Here is a 16,019-nt window from a genome sequence, read left to right on the forward strand (position 1 = left end):
ATTTAGCCACAGATATTGTATCCAAAATTGTTGCTGCTTTATGCAGTGGTTTGTCTGTTCCTTTTTAGTTAGAATTCAAGGTGCTGGTTGTCATCTTTAAAGTCCACCATGGCTTGGAATCAGGTTATCTGAGGGACCATCTCTTACTGGTCACATCTACCCGACCCACCAGAGCGGGGAGGCAAGGAATGTTGCCGGTCCCATCCCCTAGTGCAGGAGTTCCCAACCTTTTCTATACCCCTACAACATTTCTGATATATTCTCGCACCCCTTACAAAAGTAAATGCCTGGTTTGAATTATGCATATACACTATAATTTTGAAACTTCTAAATCCAAGTTTTTGTGCCCCCTAGAATATTGTCTTGCATCCCCAGGGGATGTGAGTATCTCCAGTAGAAAACCCCTGCCCTAGGGAGATACACCTGCTGGGACCCAGAAGAAGGGCCTTCTCCGTGGTGGCTCCCTCTCTCTGGAACATCATTTCCTTAGAGATTAAAATGGCTGTTGGAACTCACAGCATGATTTTTCTGCCATATCTAATGAGATATAGCCCTATGTATTTTTCTGTCCATATGTCTTTCTCTGAGAGCTTAAGGGGAAGAATGTTGTATATTGTACCATATTATTCTTATAGAAGCTTAATACTAACTCATTGTGTGGAAGTCAGAATAAAAACTTGAATGTGTTTTTGCCATCTCCACCCTCAACAAACTACTCAGTGGCATGAACAAACAATTGTAAAGCAATAAAAAACAAAGTACCAGAATTTTATTTAATAAAATTCCCATTAGTACAGTGACTATAGAGTACTATGAGGTGTGACTGTACATACCTTTAAATTTGAAGGGGTAGATATATTTTGGAGTCTGCTCACATAGCACCTCTTGGCAACTTTTTGAACCAAACATTTTCACAGGATCGCTCTGCCTTGTGGAGGGCATCTGCATGATCCTTGAAAAAACATACAGCTTTATGGAGTTGCTGTTCGTTGCTGTATGAGCTTTCTTTGCATACTTTTAGGAATTGTTTCCCCTTCAGATCTGAAGCTTTGTAATGCAGGGCTCCAAACGACTTGCAGACTTCAACTCCCAGAATTCCTCAGCCATAGCTGGCTGAGGAATTCTGGGAGTTGAAGTCCACAAGTCTTAAAGTTGCCAAGTTTGGGAACCCCTGTCCTAGTATTTGGTGTATTGGCTTAGTTTGTAAAAAGCTGAATTGATTAATGAAAATATTTATTGTAGCAAGAGAAAACAATACAAAAATTCCTTTCATGTTGAGTTTGCATGTGACATGTATAATCATGTGAAAAAGCACACAAATTGATATTTGTGACTTTTTCAACTTATTTCAACATACAAATACTTGATCTTCATTTCAACAATATTAAAGAGGATATAATATAACTAATTTCTTGAACTCAGAGTTACCCTGAGATGAGTGGCCAATAAATAAATGTACTATTTATATTTTGTGGTCCAATTGTGTAATTTAAATAAACATAAATGCAAATTTCGCATGTGGGAAAAGTAAGTACACCCTAAATTTATCATTACCTTAAATATTTTAAATAAGAATCAGATGCACCAAATTCTGTGCAGATGATTAGACCAAGTGCAGGTGATTAGATCAGTGTTAGGGGATCTGGAAGGGACATTGTAACTTAAAACCTCAGATACTCAGTTGATTTGTTCTTAGTTGTTGAAATGTATAATATAACCATGCCTAGATTGAAAGAACTCTCTGAAGTCTTCGGAAATAAGGTTATAGATACCTACAACTCTGGGAAGGGATTTAAAGAAATCGTCAAATAGTTTAACACCAATCATTCGGTTATCTGGAAGATCATCTATAAATGGAAAAGATTTCAAACAATTGCCAACTTGACCAGGACATCCAAGAAAGTTCAACCCAAGAGCAGAATACAAAATGCTGAAGGGAGTCCCTTTTATCACATGACCAATAGCCATTATTGCTATCTAAGTGCATGAGTCTACCATTAGAAAGAAGCTGCACAAATCAGATCTGCATGGGTGGTGTATCAGGAGGAAACCTTTGCTGCCCAGAAGGAACATTAGGGCAAGAGTAAAATATAGTTATGAAAACCTAGGCAAAGACCAGGGCTTCTGGAACAATGTGCTTCTGGACTGATGAGGCAAAGGTAGAGTTATTTGGCCACTTTTGTTAAAAGACAGCACTTCATCAGAAGAACCTGATAGAAAAGCATGGTGCTGGAAATGTTACAGTTTATGGTTACTTAGCTGCATTAGGACCCAAGCAGCTCACTGTCACAGAATTCACTATGAATTCTTTGTACCAGAAGGTACTTGATAATGTGAGACCATCTGTCACAAGATTGAAACTCAACTGAAAATTAGTTCTTGTAATATGACAGTTACCCTGAACATTCCAGTAAATCCACCAAGGAAGGCGAGGGGGATAAAAGAGGATCTAAATTCCCCCAAAGGTGCTTAGGGGTGACTTGAAATGGGCCATGCATGCAAGAACCCTTACACATTCCACAGGTGAAAAATTCTGCTTGAAGCAGTAGGAAAAGATTCCTTCCCATCGATGTGTGAAACTGACATTTACAAGATAAACCTCCCCGAGGGGGCAAATACCAAATACTACATTCAAAGGTGTACTTAAGTCTTTTTTCATAAAAAGAAACAGCATCTCTGTTAAATTGAGTTTGCCATTAGTTATTCAACATGTTTTCATTTTTGTGTTTATGTCTTTATTTTGATATACTGTTTTCAATGAAGATAAAATATTGATATGTCCATGTAGGTTAAAAAAGAAAAAAATATATATGGGGTATAATTACTTTTACATGATTGTATATGGTAGATGTTAATATTTCTGAATAATTAATATTTCTGGAAATAATTCTTCAAAGAAGAGCTTCTTTAAGGTACTTGTCTCTAAATCCTATTTCTCTAAAATGTAAATTTATGCAGCAGTTAAACATTGATGCTTTCTGAGGGAACACCACTCTATAACCACAATTTATGTGGCTGTTTTCCACATTATGCTTTAAATGTTCAGCTCTTTTGCTGAACATTTAAAGATAATCATTAAATTAAACATTTAAACATTTTAGATCGTATTTATGCATATTCAAGATTTTTATGTGATTATTTTCAGTGAATTCTGTGGTGATATCGATAGCTTGGAACTTGGAGACATGGTTGAATACAGCTTATCGAAAGGCAAAGGAAACAAAGTCAGTGCAGAGAAAGTGAACAAGACACATGCAGGTGAAGTTCTTTTTTTTCTTTTTGTTTTAAACAAACATTAGTCCTGGAGGGTAAGAAGAAAATATACTTAATAATGACAGTTTTACGCATGTCTGTTTCTGAGTGTAACTATTTGAATCCTTGTTGGATTTCTAATGCAGTCCTATGTTATGAGGATGGCATCAATAAGATCAAATCCAGTGCCTAGATAGATATCTTTACATATAAAGATTTTTCTCCTCAGTAGATTTAATCAGGTTCTTTCTGATAACTTTGTTTCATCGTGGGCCAAGGTGATGTATAAGAAACCAAAGTTTTAGGTTTTTCTTTCATTGAGATGCATGTGCTATGACGTGAACCTGAAATAGAGGCAGTCAAGCAACACCTTAAAATCATGGATATTCAGTCAGATCTGACGTCTCTTAAATATGTATTTTATGTAGCTCCTGCACTTTTCCACACCTGCCAGGTACTTAAATTACTATTCCCAAACTTGGAGAAGCCTAATCTTGACACATGTCAGTGCACTTACAGCAGCAGTTTTAAAGGGCACTCCATTTGAAATTAGAATATGCCTATGTAGAGAAGGAAACCCTGGAAATTTTAGAGAGCTCTTAATATACTTTGTTTTATAATGATAGCCACTGTGAGTGAATAACTCCTACATAACCAGATTTCCCACTCATTCTGATCAGTTTTATTTACAATTACTACTTTCAGACTTAAATCATTTTATTTAATTGTCAAATTTTGACATACAATATGTAAGATACGTGGCAGTTTGGCATGCACAATTAATTTCATAACTAATATTAGTTTTATGTATGTGGTATGTTTTAAAGATTGGTCATTGGCTGCAAGAAAGGGTCTTACCCATATGAAGGGAAGCAGCATTTGACACGCTACAAAGTTTGTGTGAATTTTTCAGAGAAACAATTCTTGAAGGAGAAAAAAACAAAATAGCTCTTAGTCTCTCAGAAACTGGAAGTGGTCCTTGGCCTGAACTATGTGTACACAATTCATGCGGCCTATAGTAAATATAGTGTTCAAAAGATCTTGATTTGTTTCTTAGGTTCCTCTACAAACTTGCCCCTATTTTCCTTGCACGGACTTGTCATATTCAAGTCTAATTCAATCTTTGCATTCTTTCCTTTTGAACACATCTCCTTTTTCTACTTAGTCTTGCTCCTGAGGTTAATCCAGAGTGGTTTTACCAAGGCCAAACAGGTCTATTTTCTATAATCCTCCTTGTCTATCTCTTGGTTTAGGATGGATTATGTAAGAAGACCTGTCTTTGTAGCTAATAGGTATAGGATAATATTATTTTGTCATATATTTCCAATAAGTCAGTAATACATTCTGTTAATTTTTCTCCCCGTCTCCAATAACTATATTGCTACAGAAATGCATGAAACCAAAGATGAAAACCTCCTAGAATGCATATGGGTGAATATAAAAGAAAAAAGAATGACATGGCCATAAGTGTATATTATAGGCCACCCAATCAAGCAGAAAATATAGATGTCCTTTTTGCCAGCCAACTAACAAACACACAACAATAGTAATGGGAGACTTCAATTATCCTGATATCAATTGGAAAACTAATTCCACACCAAGTGAGAAATCAAATAAGTTCCTAACCAACCTAGCTGACAACTTTGTTGTCCAAAAGGTAGAGGGTAAAACTAGAGGGACAGCCATACTGGACTTAATTCTTACAAACAGAGAAGATGTGATAAGGGAGTTGAAACTGCAGGAACCTTGGGTGAGAATGACCATGTCATACTAGAATTCAACATAACAAAAACACAAGCAACAGAACATAATGACACCAGAGTCTTGGATTTTAAAAGAGCTGATTTCAAAAAACTCAGAGAGAACTTGGGAAAGATTCCATGGATGAAAATCCTAAAGGGGAAAACAACTCAAGAATCTTGGGAAACTCTAAAAAGTATGATCATAGAAGCTCAGACCAGCACAATACCACTGAGAAAGAAAAACAACAAATCCAAGAAGAAACCACCATGGCTACACAAAGATCTCTCTGGCAAATTGAAAGAAAAAAGGACAAGTACAAAAAATGGAAAGAAGGACATACAACTAAGGCAGAATATCAGCAGATAGCCAGAATCTGCAAAGACAAAGTCAGGATAGCAAAGGCTCAGAACGAACAAAGACTTGCAACAAAAGTCAAACATAATAAAAAAAGTTTCCTCCAACATATAAATAACAAGAAAAAAAATCAAGGAAACAGTCAGTCCACTAAAGAGAGAAGATGGCAAGGAAGTAACAGGCAACAGAGAGAAAGCAGAACTGCTTAACTCATTCATTGCATCCGTCTTCATGCAAAAAGAAACTATAGCTCAACCCACCAAATACATAACTGTAAAAGACAGACCAGAAATAAAAGTTAAAATAAGCAAAAAAAAAAATAGTAAGAGAACACCTGTCTGATCTTGATGAAAACAAATCACTGGGGCCTGATGGATTATATCCCAGAGTTTTAAAGGAGCTGGCAGAGGTCATCACAGAACCACTGCACCATATCTTTCAAAAATACTGGAGCACCTGGGAACTACCAGAGGACTGGAAAAGAGCTGATGTGGTTCCCATCTTCAAAAAAGGAAAAAAACCAGATCAATACCCAGGAAGATACTGGAAAAGATAATAAAAAAAACAGATCTGCCAACATCTAGAAACAAGTAAAGTAATAACTAGCAGTCAGCACGGGTTTAAGAACAGATCATGCCAAACCAATCTTATTTCATTCTTCAACACAGTGACTAAATTAGTAGACCAGCAAAATACTGTGGACATAATATATTTAGATTTCAGCAAGGCATTCGACAAAGTAAACTACAACCTACTTTTTAGTAAGCTAGAAAAAAGTGGAATAGATAGCACCACCACTAGATGGACTCACAACTGGCTGGCAAACTGTACTCAACGAGTAGTCCTTAATGGGTCTAAGTCTGCATGGAGGCAAGTAAGCAGTGGGGTGCCACAAGGTTCCGTCTTAGGCCCAGTACTCTTCAATATCTTCATTAACGACTTAGATGAGGGAATAGAAGGGGAACTTATCAAATTTGCAGATGATACTAAGCTGGCAGGAATAGCTAACACCCAAGAAGATAGGCTCAAGATCCAGATGGATCTTGACAGACTAGAACACTGAACCATATCTAACAAAATGAAATTCAGTGTAGAGAAAAGTAAAGTCCTACACTTAGGCAAGAAAAACCAAAAGTACACATATAGACTGGGTGAAACCAGGTTCAATAGCAGTAACTGTGAGAGGGATCTTGGAGTCTTAGTGGACAACCAGCTAAACATGAGCCAGCAGTGTGCAGCAGCAGCCAAAAAAGCTAATGCAATCCTAAGTTGTATTAACAGAGGGATACAATCAAGATCAAGGGAAGTACTAATACCACTCTATAAAGCCTTAGTAAGACCACACCTAGAGTACTGCATCCAGTTTTGTTCACCACATTATAAAAAAGATGTTGAGACTCTAGAAAAAGTACAGAGAAGAGCAACCAGGATGATTAGGGGACTGGAGGCTAAAACATACAACGAATGGTTGCAGGAACTGGGCTTGGCTAGTCTAGTAAAGAGAAGGACCAGGGGAGACATAGCCGTCTTCCAATATTTGAGGGGCTGCCACAGGGAGGAAGGGGTCAAGCTATTTTCTAAAGCGCCTGTAGGCCAGAAAAGGAATAATGGATGGAAACTGAACAAGGAGAGATTTAACCTGGAAATAAGGAGAAACTTTCTGACAGTGTGGACCCAATGGAACAGCTTGCCCTCGGAAGTTGTGGGAGCGCCATCACTTGAGACTTTCAAGAAGAGATTGGACTGCCATTTGTCAGAAATGGTGTAGGGTCTCCCACTTGGGGGGGGGGGTTGGACTAGATGACCTACAAGGTCCCTTCCAACTCTGATTATCTGTTAAATAATCACATCCTGTTCCCCTTTTAATTGCTATATGCTTAGAATTGTTGTTGCAGAAATCCTATTACCCTTCTCCCTTCTATTTTGGTTCTCTATCAGATCAGCCACTTAAATATTTTTGTCACTTTCTCCAGCCAGACAGTATCAAAGAGGCAACATTCTCTTTCTAGACAGGAGAAAATGTCTGTCTGTCTGCTGCTGCTACTGCTCTTTTTTTTGACTGACATTAAAAAAAAAAGAAAACTTGCAGATTTATGATTATTAAGAGCTGCGATGGTGCAGTGATTAGAATGCAGTACTGCAGACTAATTATTGTGCCTGCCAGCTGCCTGCAATTTGGCAGCTTGAATCTCACCAGGTGAATGCAAAATAGCAGGCTAAATGTGCTGACTACCAGGAGTTCGAGTCTCACTGGCTCAAGGTTGACTCTGCTTTCCATCCTCCTGAGGTCGGTAAAATGAGGACCCAGATTGTTGGGGGCAATATGTTGACTCTGTAAACCTCTTAAAGGACTGTGAAGCAGTCTATAAGTCTAAGTGTCATTGCTATTATTAGGAGGATGAAGATTTCTGGATGAAATGGCAAATTGTACCTTTCCCAGCCATTCTAGCTGCAAACTTACGATTTTCCATTGCAGTAAGCTAGAGACCAACTCGCTTGGAGATTGGGAGGAACCTCTTTGCTTAGGGTGTGTGTGTGTGTGTATCTATATATGAAAAATGAAAACGAGATGTATTGCACTTCAAATCCAAAGTTTAAAAGTTCCTTTGAAATGAGCATCGGTATGTATGTCATACCTGCTCAAGTTCTCTGCAGTAATTTAAATCTATTTAATTTAATTTAAAAATAAATCTATGCAATTTAGTTATGTGTTGTATTTTTAAAAGTTACTATGCTTTACTATAGTATGTCCTGAATATTCCCTGAATTATTCACCTTTTTAGTGTAACCCAAGGTTTTGGTATTGTGAGAAAGTTGGATACTTTTATCCCTTGAATTAAAAAGCAGTTTCTTCATAGTGTATTCGCTGTAGCGTAATATATTTGGTTACCAACTACCAACCATTCGTTGTAGTGATTATATACGTACATAGTTATTTAACAAGCTGATCAGCCAGTCAATTTCTGTTGCAACAGGAAATCAAACAAGCAAACAAAAGCAGGCCTTACTCTTGAAGGAAAGTACTAATAAGCACATTCAACATAGATTTCAGTGATTTTCTGAATTATCTCATGTCAGTAAGTTAAAACAATGTAGTTTCTGCAAATTATACACATTGTTTTGCCAAACTTGGTAATTTTATTGCAGTAAATGGCATCATTGATCTTTTATTGCAGTAAATGGCATCACAGATGAAGCTGACCCAACTTGTTACACGGGTAAAGTTATTCGCCCTCTCAGGAGTGTAGATCCTAGCCAAACGGAATACCAAGGAATGATTGAAGTCATGGAGGATGGTAAGTAATACGTATCCAAACTACCTTTAATATGTTGTTCTTGGTATGTATTAGGTAACTCTTTAGTCTAAAAGTACATTAGTTATAATAAGGATTTGCATGCTATTCTGTAACAATATAAATTCACAGAACTTAGTATTTATTTAGAATACAGGTAGTTCTCAACTTACAACAGTTTAGTGACCGTTCGAAGTTACAGTAGCACAGAAATGTCACTTTTTCACACAACTGTTGCAGCATCTACATGACCACATCATCAAAATTCAGGTGCTTGGCAACTGATTTGTATTAATGACAGTTTCACTCTCCTGGGGTCATGTGATCACTTTTTGCAACTTTCTGACATGCAAAGTCAATGGGGAACCCAGATTCACTTAACAACTGTGTTACTAAACAACTGCAGTGAATCACTTAACTGTGGCAAGAAAAGATATAAAATGGAGTAAAATTCATTGAACAACTGTCTCACTTAGCAACATAAATTTTGGGCTCAACTGTGGTCACAAATTGAGGACTATCTGTATTAGCTACTTCTTTTTTTTTTAATGAAAGCACATCTTTGGTTTTGTGGTTTTTTTTTCTAGGAGAAATGAAAGGTGAGGTCTACCCTTTCGGAATTGTTGGCGTGGCAAATAAAGGGGACTATCTGCAGAAAGGAGAGACCGTGAAATTCCAGCTTTGTGTCTTTGGTCAGAATGGGCAAACAATGGCTTGCAACATAACATCTTTCCGTAGAGCCACTGTAGAATGTGTGAAAGATCAGGTAAGAAGATAATTCTTATGCATAGCTTGTATTGCTTGCAAATAAAATAAATTCCAATTTGATATATATATTCCAAAGAGAATATATATAACTCAGCATTAAATTATAGAGTCCTTTGTACTCTTTGAGCGCTTGATTGCTTGCAGACATTTAATTACCTGACTAGGTATCATCAATCCTAGTTGGTGTTAATAAAGCACATTGATTTGGTAGAGGGGTGTTCTTGGGATATGTACTGTGCAATAAGCAATTAATGTTTTCCATTGCTAAGGTTTTTCTAAAACCAGCTTGACCACCTAGCATCTCCCTTTCCATGTAGGGCTCTAAATCTGTATTGGGTGTTTTTAAGTATTATTTTGTTAGCATGTTATATTAAGAATGTTGTACAACAGTTTGAACACTTTTGTTAAGTCTCCTTTTTTGGTTTAATATGTAGACTGATTTCCAATGTGCTAGCCACCATATTCTCCAGATTTATTGGCATAATTTGGTTAGAAACTTTACAGATCATTCTTCTGTTGTTTTCCACATTTCTATACATAATCTTCTATATATATAAAAGCGAAATACCACTCATGCATCATCACAAAATCTCCAGAACCATAAAGCCTACAAACTTCAGTACAGAATAGTTGAGTTAAGCCACACCCAGGCTCCTTGCTGTCTCCTTAGTCACATAGCAAATACTGTTTCAGTTTCTAAACAGCCCTCAACTGTCCCACACTGACAGGACACTAGCCAGCTGAATACTGATGGATGCTGGTAGGCAGAGGCAGAATTTCTCCCCCCCCCCTTTTTTTCCTCCCTAAAAACTAAGCCCAACCACATTGCTTCGTAGCAAAGCATGGGTTTCGAGCTAGTACTTTAATAATAGTAGCAATAAAGCATCTCTTCATCCACCTAAACAATATTGTTGGATTTAAGAAACCCGTAACTAGGAAAATATGGTGTTATGTGTATGCAGAATGTTATGTGTATGAAACTGCTGTTTTTTGAGAGCACGTGTTGGAACTGAACCACAGGTTTATTAGTAATATGAGACTGTTATGTTGTGGGCTCAGATCAAAATATGGGTATTATGGCAAAACTGGCTTAAGGGTGTGAGAGAATAGCAAAGGGCATCAAATGATGAGAGGGAGGAAAAGGGAAGGTGCTGGTGGGTATTTCAGATTGGTGTCATGGTGGTAGATACTTCATGCTGGGGAGATTGCTACAGTGGTAGCTGAGGAGAAGCACAAAAGGAGAGAAGAAAAACCACGGGGAAGATTGGGAATTAGGTTGGCCAGTTAGATTTCTTGTGCTGGAAGCTAGAGATGGAATTGGGGTAGCATACACCAGCTGTGTCCAACTTGTCTTATAAAATCCATCTGGGAGTCTTCTAGTTTAGAACATCTAGGATACGATAATTTGTTCTAAATGTGTTTTAATACAAGATTTCACTTGAATGGTCTCCTGTTTCTGGAACATACCACCTAGAAACCTAAAAATTACTCCTGTGATATTCACATTAACGTTATTCTGAATATATGGAATAGTGGCCAAGTTTTAGAGGCCTTGTATTTGGCTTTGAACTAAATAAAGTAGCTAGTTTTAAATTTTTTAATTTGGGTGGAAGAATGAAATTGTTATGATACTAAATGCCTTTTACTAAATGTCTTAGAAAATGTGTGGTGACCGGAAAACAAAATCTGCAATCTGAAGGGTATAGGAAACATCTGTAGAAAACATTGATTACATTGTTCAATTAACAAGATAATTTCCATTCCTCTTTCAGTTTGGTTTCATAAACTATGAAGTGGGTGACGGCAAAAAGCTCTTTTTTCATGTGAAAGAAGTTCAGGATGGAGTGGAATTGCAAGCTGGTGATGAAGTAGAGTTTTCAGTCATTCTCAATCAACGCACAGGGAAATGGAGTGCCTGTAATGTGTGGCGTGTTAGGTAAGAAAGTGCTAATCATTAGCAGTATTGTTCTTTTCACAGAAATAAATTAAGCAATCCTGATCTCGGGAATATTACAAAAATATTTCATTAGCTGTTCATTTCTTGCAGCATTATATCAGTTTGGGTGAATTAATCGGTACCAGCATTTGTGCATGTTTTTTGCTTACCAAAAGTATATTCTGTTTAATTCATTTATTCACTGATAAATAAATATAACTTGAAACCTTCACTGATTGTTATGATGTTTCAAGAAAGCATCACATCTTTTGAAAATAAGTATATAGGAAAGCATCCTGCCTTCTACTTGATTATAAATCTGTGTTTTGAGAAGTCTGCTAATACAACATTCTTTCCTAGTGTACCCATTGACAAAATTGTTATCTTGCAAAATAGTGTCATAATCGACCATTAATTGGTTCCCACAGATGCTATCAGATTTTTCTCCTTGGTATCAGGGCAGAAAGATATACAGCCATAGTTTATAATTCCCCATTTCTCATTACTTCAAATGACCAATTTAGAATACGCAATGTAACCATTTCTTTTTAGCCATTGCTTTGATTATTTATATCAGATAAGCAATTTGTCTCCAAATTGAATTGAACTTTATTTGTGTGTGATTAGACACACAAGGAATTTGTCTCAGATCCAGAAGTACCTCTAAATGTCATTTTAAATCATATTCCCAAATTTGAATTTAATGTAGTTTTTTTTATTTCAGCGGTCCCCAACCTTTTTGATACCAGAGACTGGTTTTGTGGAAGATAATTTTTTCATGGACCAGGGTGGGGATGATTTTGGTTTAGCTTGCTCACCCACTGGTCACCTCTAGCTGTGTGGCCAGTTCCTAATAGGCCATGGACCAGTACCAATCCATGGCCTGGAGGGTTGGGAACCCATTTTATTTACATTCTCAGAAATTAATAGCATAACACATTGATTGGAAACGATTTGGTAGGCCTCTCCTTTTTCAATTTGTGCAGAGGCTTATTTTGTTTTGTAAATGTTTTCTAAATATATGAATTATTGTGGTTAATACATACACCTTTTATGAATTCCCTATTTTTCCATGTTCATTGTTGATCCATCATAGTCACCTGCAAAACATGGTTTTTTACATTCATATATCTGTGTAGGTTACTCTTTGTGTAACCATAACTTTTCTATCCCTAGTTTTGCCTGCACTTCTCCATACATTTTGTCTGAAATATAATTTTAGTGGCTGAAGTGTGAGAGGAATTCCAGAAATCAGGAGTTAGCAGATCTGATGTTTGGACTTATACTAAGAATGGGAGGGAAAGCTATATAGTACAGCTAGCCTTATTATGTAGCATTTGGACACAACACATTTTCTGATTAGTCTCTTTTTTAAAAAATTAAACTTCTTTTTAAATATTTATTGGGCTGTCATTGAGGTTTTAAATATGAAGGTGACAGTTCAATTATGCTTATTGCAAAGGTGGTTCTATTAGAATCACCAGAACAATTTGACATTTCTTTGATTTATTCTGTACTAGAGCTTACATTTGGAATTTTATGTAGACATAAAATATTCTGAGTTTCATCGTAGTGCTCAAATTAGTAATCATTTAGGATTTTATGGAAGAAGAAACCAAAAGCCATAGTATTTTTATGTTAGTTCTTTTTGCCCCCCCCCCAAATTGATTGGATTGGTTTCTATTAACAGTGAAGGTGCTAAGGCTGTAGCTGCTCCACGCCCAGACAGACTTGTTAATCGTTTAAAGAGCATTACTTTGGATGATGCCAGTGCTCCTCGTCTAACTGTGCTTCGTCAGCCAAGGGGACCGGATAATACAAAGGTATGTTACTGGAAGTTTGCCCATATTTCAAAATATTGGAATTTCAGCTTTTATGACAGAATGACATTATTTCTGATGGCTACATCATTGGAATGATATAATGAATTTATGAATTTCTTACATTTCCTATTTGAAATGGACCATGGTAGGAATAGGGTAGGAATAGACAATTTAGTATTGAAACATTTTAAACTACAATTCTTATAATCCCTTAACATTAGCTATTTTGCTGAAACAAATTGGTGTTATACAGTAGTCTAAATATTCTTGGCAAAATGATGTCCATCAGGTAACGAAGAATCAGATAGGATTGAAAAATGATGTTGGCATAAAACAGTAAATAAATAAACAGTTTGTGATGTTTGATTAATAAATGTTGATATAGCACCTTATTGGGCTTTGGTATCAGACAAATTAAATCTAGAATATCCAGAGATTAAACCCATAATAATATGACAATTGCTATTTGGAAGGGAAGGAAGAAAAAGGCAAGGAAGTATGATCATGAACAGACAGGAGTTACCTAACATAATTCAGACAAAAGGAAGAAATGGTTTTGAGAAGGAATTTGAAGAAAAAGAAGTTGCACCATTTGTTTGAAGGATATGTTTTCAGTGTAAGTTTCAGCAAAGATTAGGGAAGTAGTCACTAACCTTTTTGGGCTCCTGTGCCGAAAATTGCATGCGTGCTTGCGCTTGCACGCTCTCATGCCAGCACCCAGAAGCCAATGCGCACAGGGCCCCCCACACTCCCTATGCGTGCGTGACCCCCTTGCGCACCATGTGTCTCTACACATGTGCGCAAGATCCCCTGCGCACCAGATACACAACAATTAGCTATTGGGCATGCGGCGTGCATGTGCAGTAGACCTGCTCTGAGCGAGGGCTCACGTGCTAGCAGTAATGGCTCTGTGTGCCACTTCTGGCACGCGTGCCATAAGTTCACCATCACAGGATTAGGGTTTTAAATCTTTGACTTGTTTTAAAAAATAAATGTATCACAGGAGCTGGTAGTTAACATGGTTGTAATGTATCTTGCGCTTCAAAATAACAAAAGATAGATATAATAGCTAATATTAAGGTTATAGTCAGGATGTGGGCCTTATTTCTGAGGTTTCCTGTTTCCACATCTGACAGGGAATAGAAACTCTTAAAGAGGACTCTATCAAAACTCATTTCAGATCTTTGTTCACTGAAAACATTCCATTCCAATATACCTTTTTTTTTGCTCTTGCTTGATGATATTTTTCACATTTCTGAATATATTCTTTGTGTTAATAATCTGCAGTTGTTTATTGTACTCCCTTTGCACAGCTGCACAACTCTTAGGTGTTACTCAGAATATATTCAGAACCTTCTAGAGCAGTGGTGTCAAACTGACGGCCCATGGGCCAGATGTGTCACTTGAAGGCCACACCACCCCAGCTCCACGAATGGGGAAAACGTCACATGATGGCAACATGACATGGCGAGTTTGACATCCTTATTCTAGAGCAGGGGTGGGCAAACTTTTTGGCTCGGGGGCCACATTGACTTTTAAAATTTGACAGACGGGCCGGGTCAGCACAAGATTTTTTGGGAATCACCCCCCCCCCTTTCTTCTCCTCCTTCCCCTCCCCTTGGAGGCCCCCTGAGTCAGGAGTTGCTACCGCCGACGCGGCTCCACTCCCGCGTTGCCTCGGGAAGGGAAAGGCAAATAGGAAGAGCCGCGGCGGTGCTTTGCAATGGCAGCAGCGGCACCGGAGGGTCAGGCTCAGCGGCTCCTGGTTTTGCCTTTCCCTTCCCAAGGCAACGCGGGACTGGAGCCGCACCGGCGGTAGCAACTCCTGACAGCCCCAGCCGGACACCTGAGCGGAGCCCGGGCGGAACTGCCTGTTGCTGCTGCGGGTGCTGCTGCGGGCGTCTGGCTGCCCAAGTAAAGAACCGCACCAGCTCAGGGCAACTGTGAGGAGCAAGAGGGGAGAGGCAGAGAAGGAGAAGGGAAACCCGGAGCGCCGCCGGGTCGCCTCCTCCAAGCAGCCCGCCCGCCAGGCTTCCCCTCCGCTGTGCGGCTTGGGGCCAGGCACGAGCGCCCGCGAGGAAAAAGGAAGTTGCTGGGAAGTTGCTCGGGTGCTGGGAGCAGGCTTTTAAAGTGCCGCCCGAGCAGGACCGCCGAGCCGGGAAACGGGGCACCAAGGCAGGGCAAGGCTCCACCAGCAGCGGCCTAGCTTTAGGTGGCTCCAAGCAGCCTGCTCCAAGCAGCCCGCCCGCCCGCCGGGCGGAACCCTTCCCACTCCTCGGCGGGAAGACGCTCCAGCCTGCAAACTTTGCCTTTGCAAAGTTTAAGCCTGGAAGCCCCGGAAAAAAAAGGGGGGATCGGTGGGGACTCACCTTCGGAGAGGTCGCACTCAAAGGTGATTTCGAACTCCCAGCCGAGGCCTTTGCAAACTTCTTCTTTTCTTTCCTACCCCGAGAGCGCTCCGCACTGTTTTGCAGCTTTGGGGGCCACGCGGCACAGGGCAATACACCACGCCCAGCGATTTTTTTTCAGGGGCGGGCCGGATTGGACAGACCAACAGGCCGGATGTGGCCCGCGGGCCGTAGTTTGCCCACCCCTGTTCTAGAGCTTACAGAATTATTTGCAGAGTACTATTTTCTACACCCACCCTGTGACTAGGTCTGGCTCCCGCCAAGCTCATTTTGTTTCTCTATCAAACATCAGTATATTTGACCTTGAACTCTGATATTTATTAAATATTGTTTTATTTAATTTTATTTACATTTTTCTTTAATGTCACACTTTTTAAAAACAATTCTTGTCAGTCATACATGACTTACCATCTTAAGCCATCTTAAGGCCCCATTTTTGCAA

The 16,019-nt window shown here is 38.8% G+C and overlaps 1 protein-coding gene across 12 annotated transcripts in view; it reads left to right on the forward strand.

The window, feature by feature from the left end:
* The window catches only part of CSDE1 (cold shock domain containing E1), a 42,143-nt gene that overhangs the window by 22,957 nt on the left and 3,167 nt on the right, over window positions 1–16,019 (forward strand). For all 12 annotated transcript variants that reach the window (XM_026675123.2, XM_026675124.2, XM_087959548.1 and 9 more), the window contains 5 exons: window positions 3,146–3,258; window positions 8,526–8,645; window positions 9,230–9,408; window positions 11,183–11,346; window positions 13,037–13,169. In XM_026675123.2, coding sequence (XP_026530908.1) covers window positions 3,146–3,258; window positions 8,526–8,645; window positions 9,230–9,408; window positions 11,183–11,346; window positions 13,037–13,169 — 709 coding nt within the window. The remainder of the gene's footprint in view (window positions 1–3,145; window positions 3,259–8,525; window positions 8,646–9,229; window positions 9,409–11,182; window positions 11,347–13,036; window positions 13,170–16,019) is intronic.

The sequence above is a fragment of the Notechis scutatus genome, chromosome 3, assembly GCF_049901735.1.
Source record: "Notechis scutatus isolate UNSWTSFEM ecotype Mainland chromosome 3, rNotScu1.2, whole genome shotgun sequence".
Taxonomy (NCBI): domain Eukaryota; kingdom Metazoa; phylum Chordata; class Lepidosauria; order Squamata; family Elapidae; genus Notechis; species Notechis scutatus.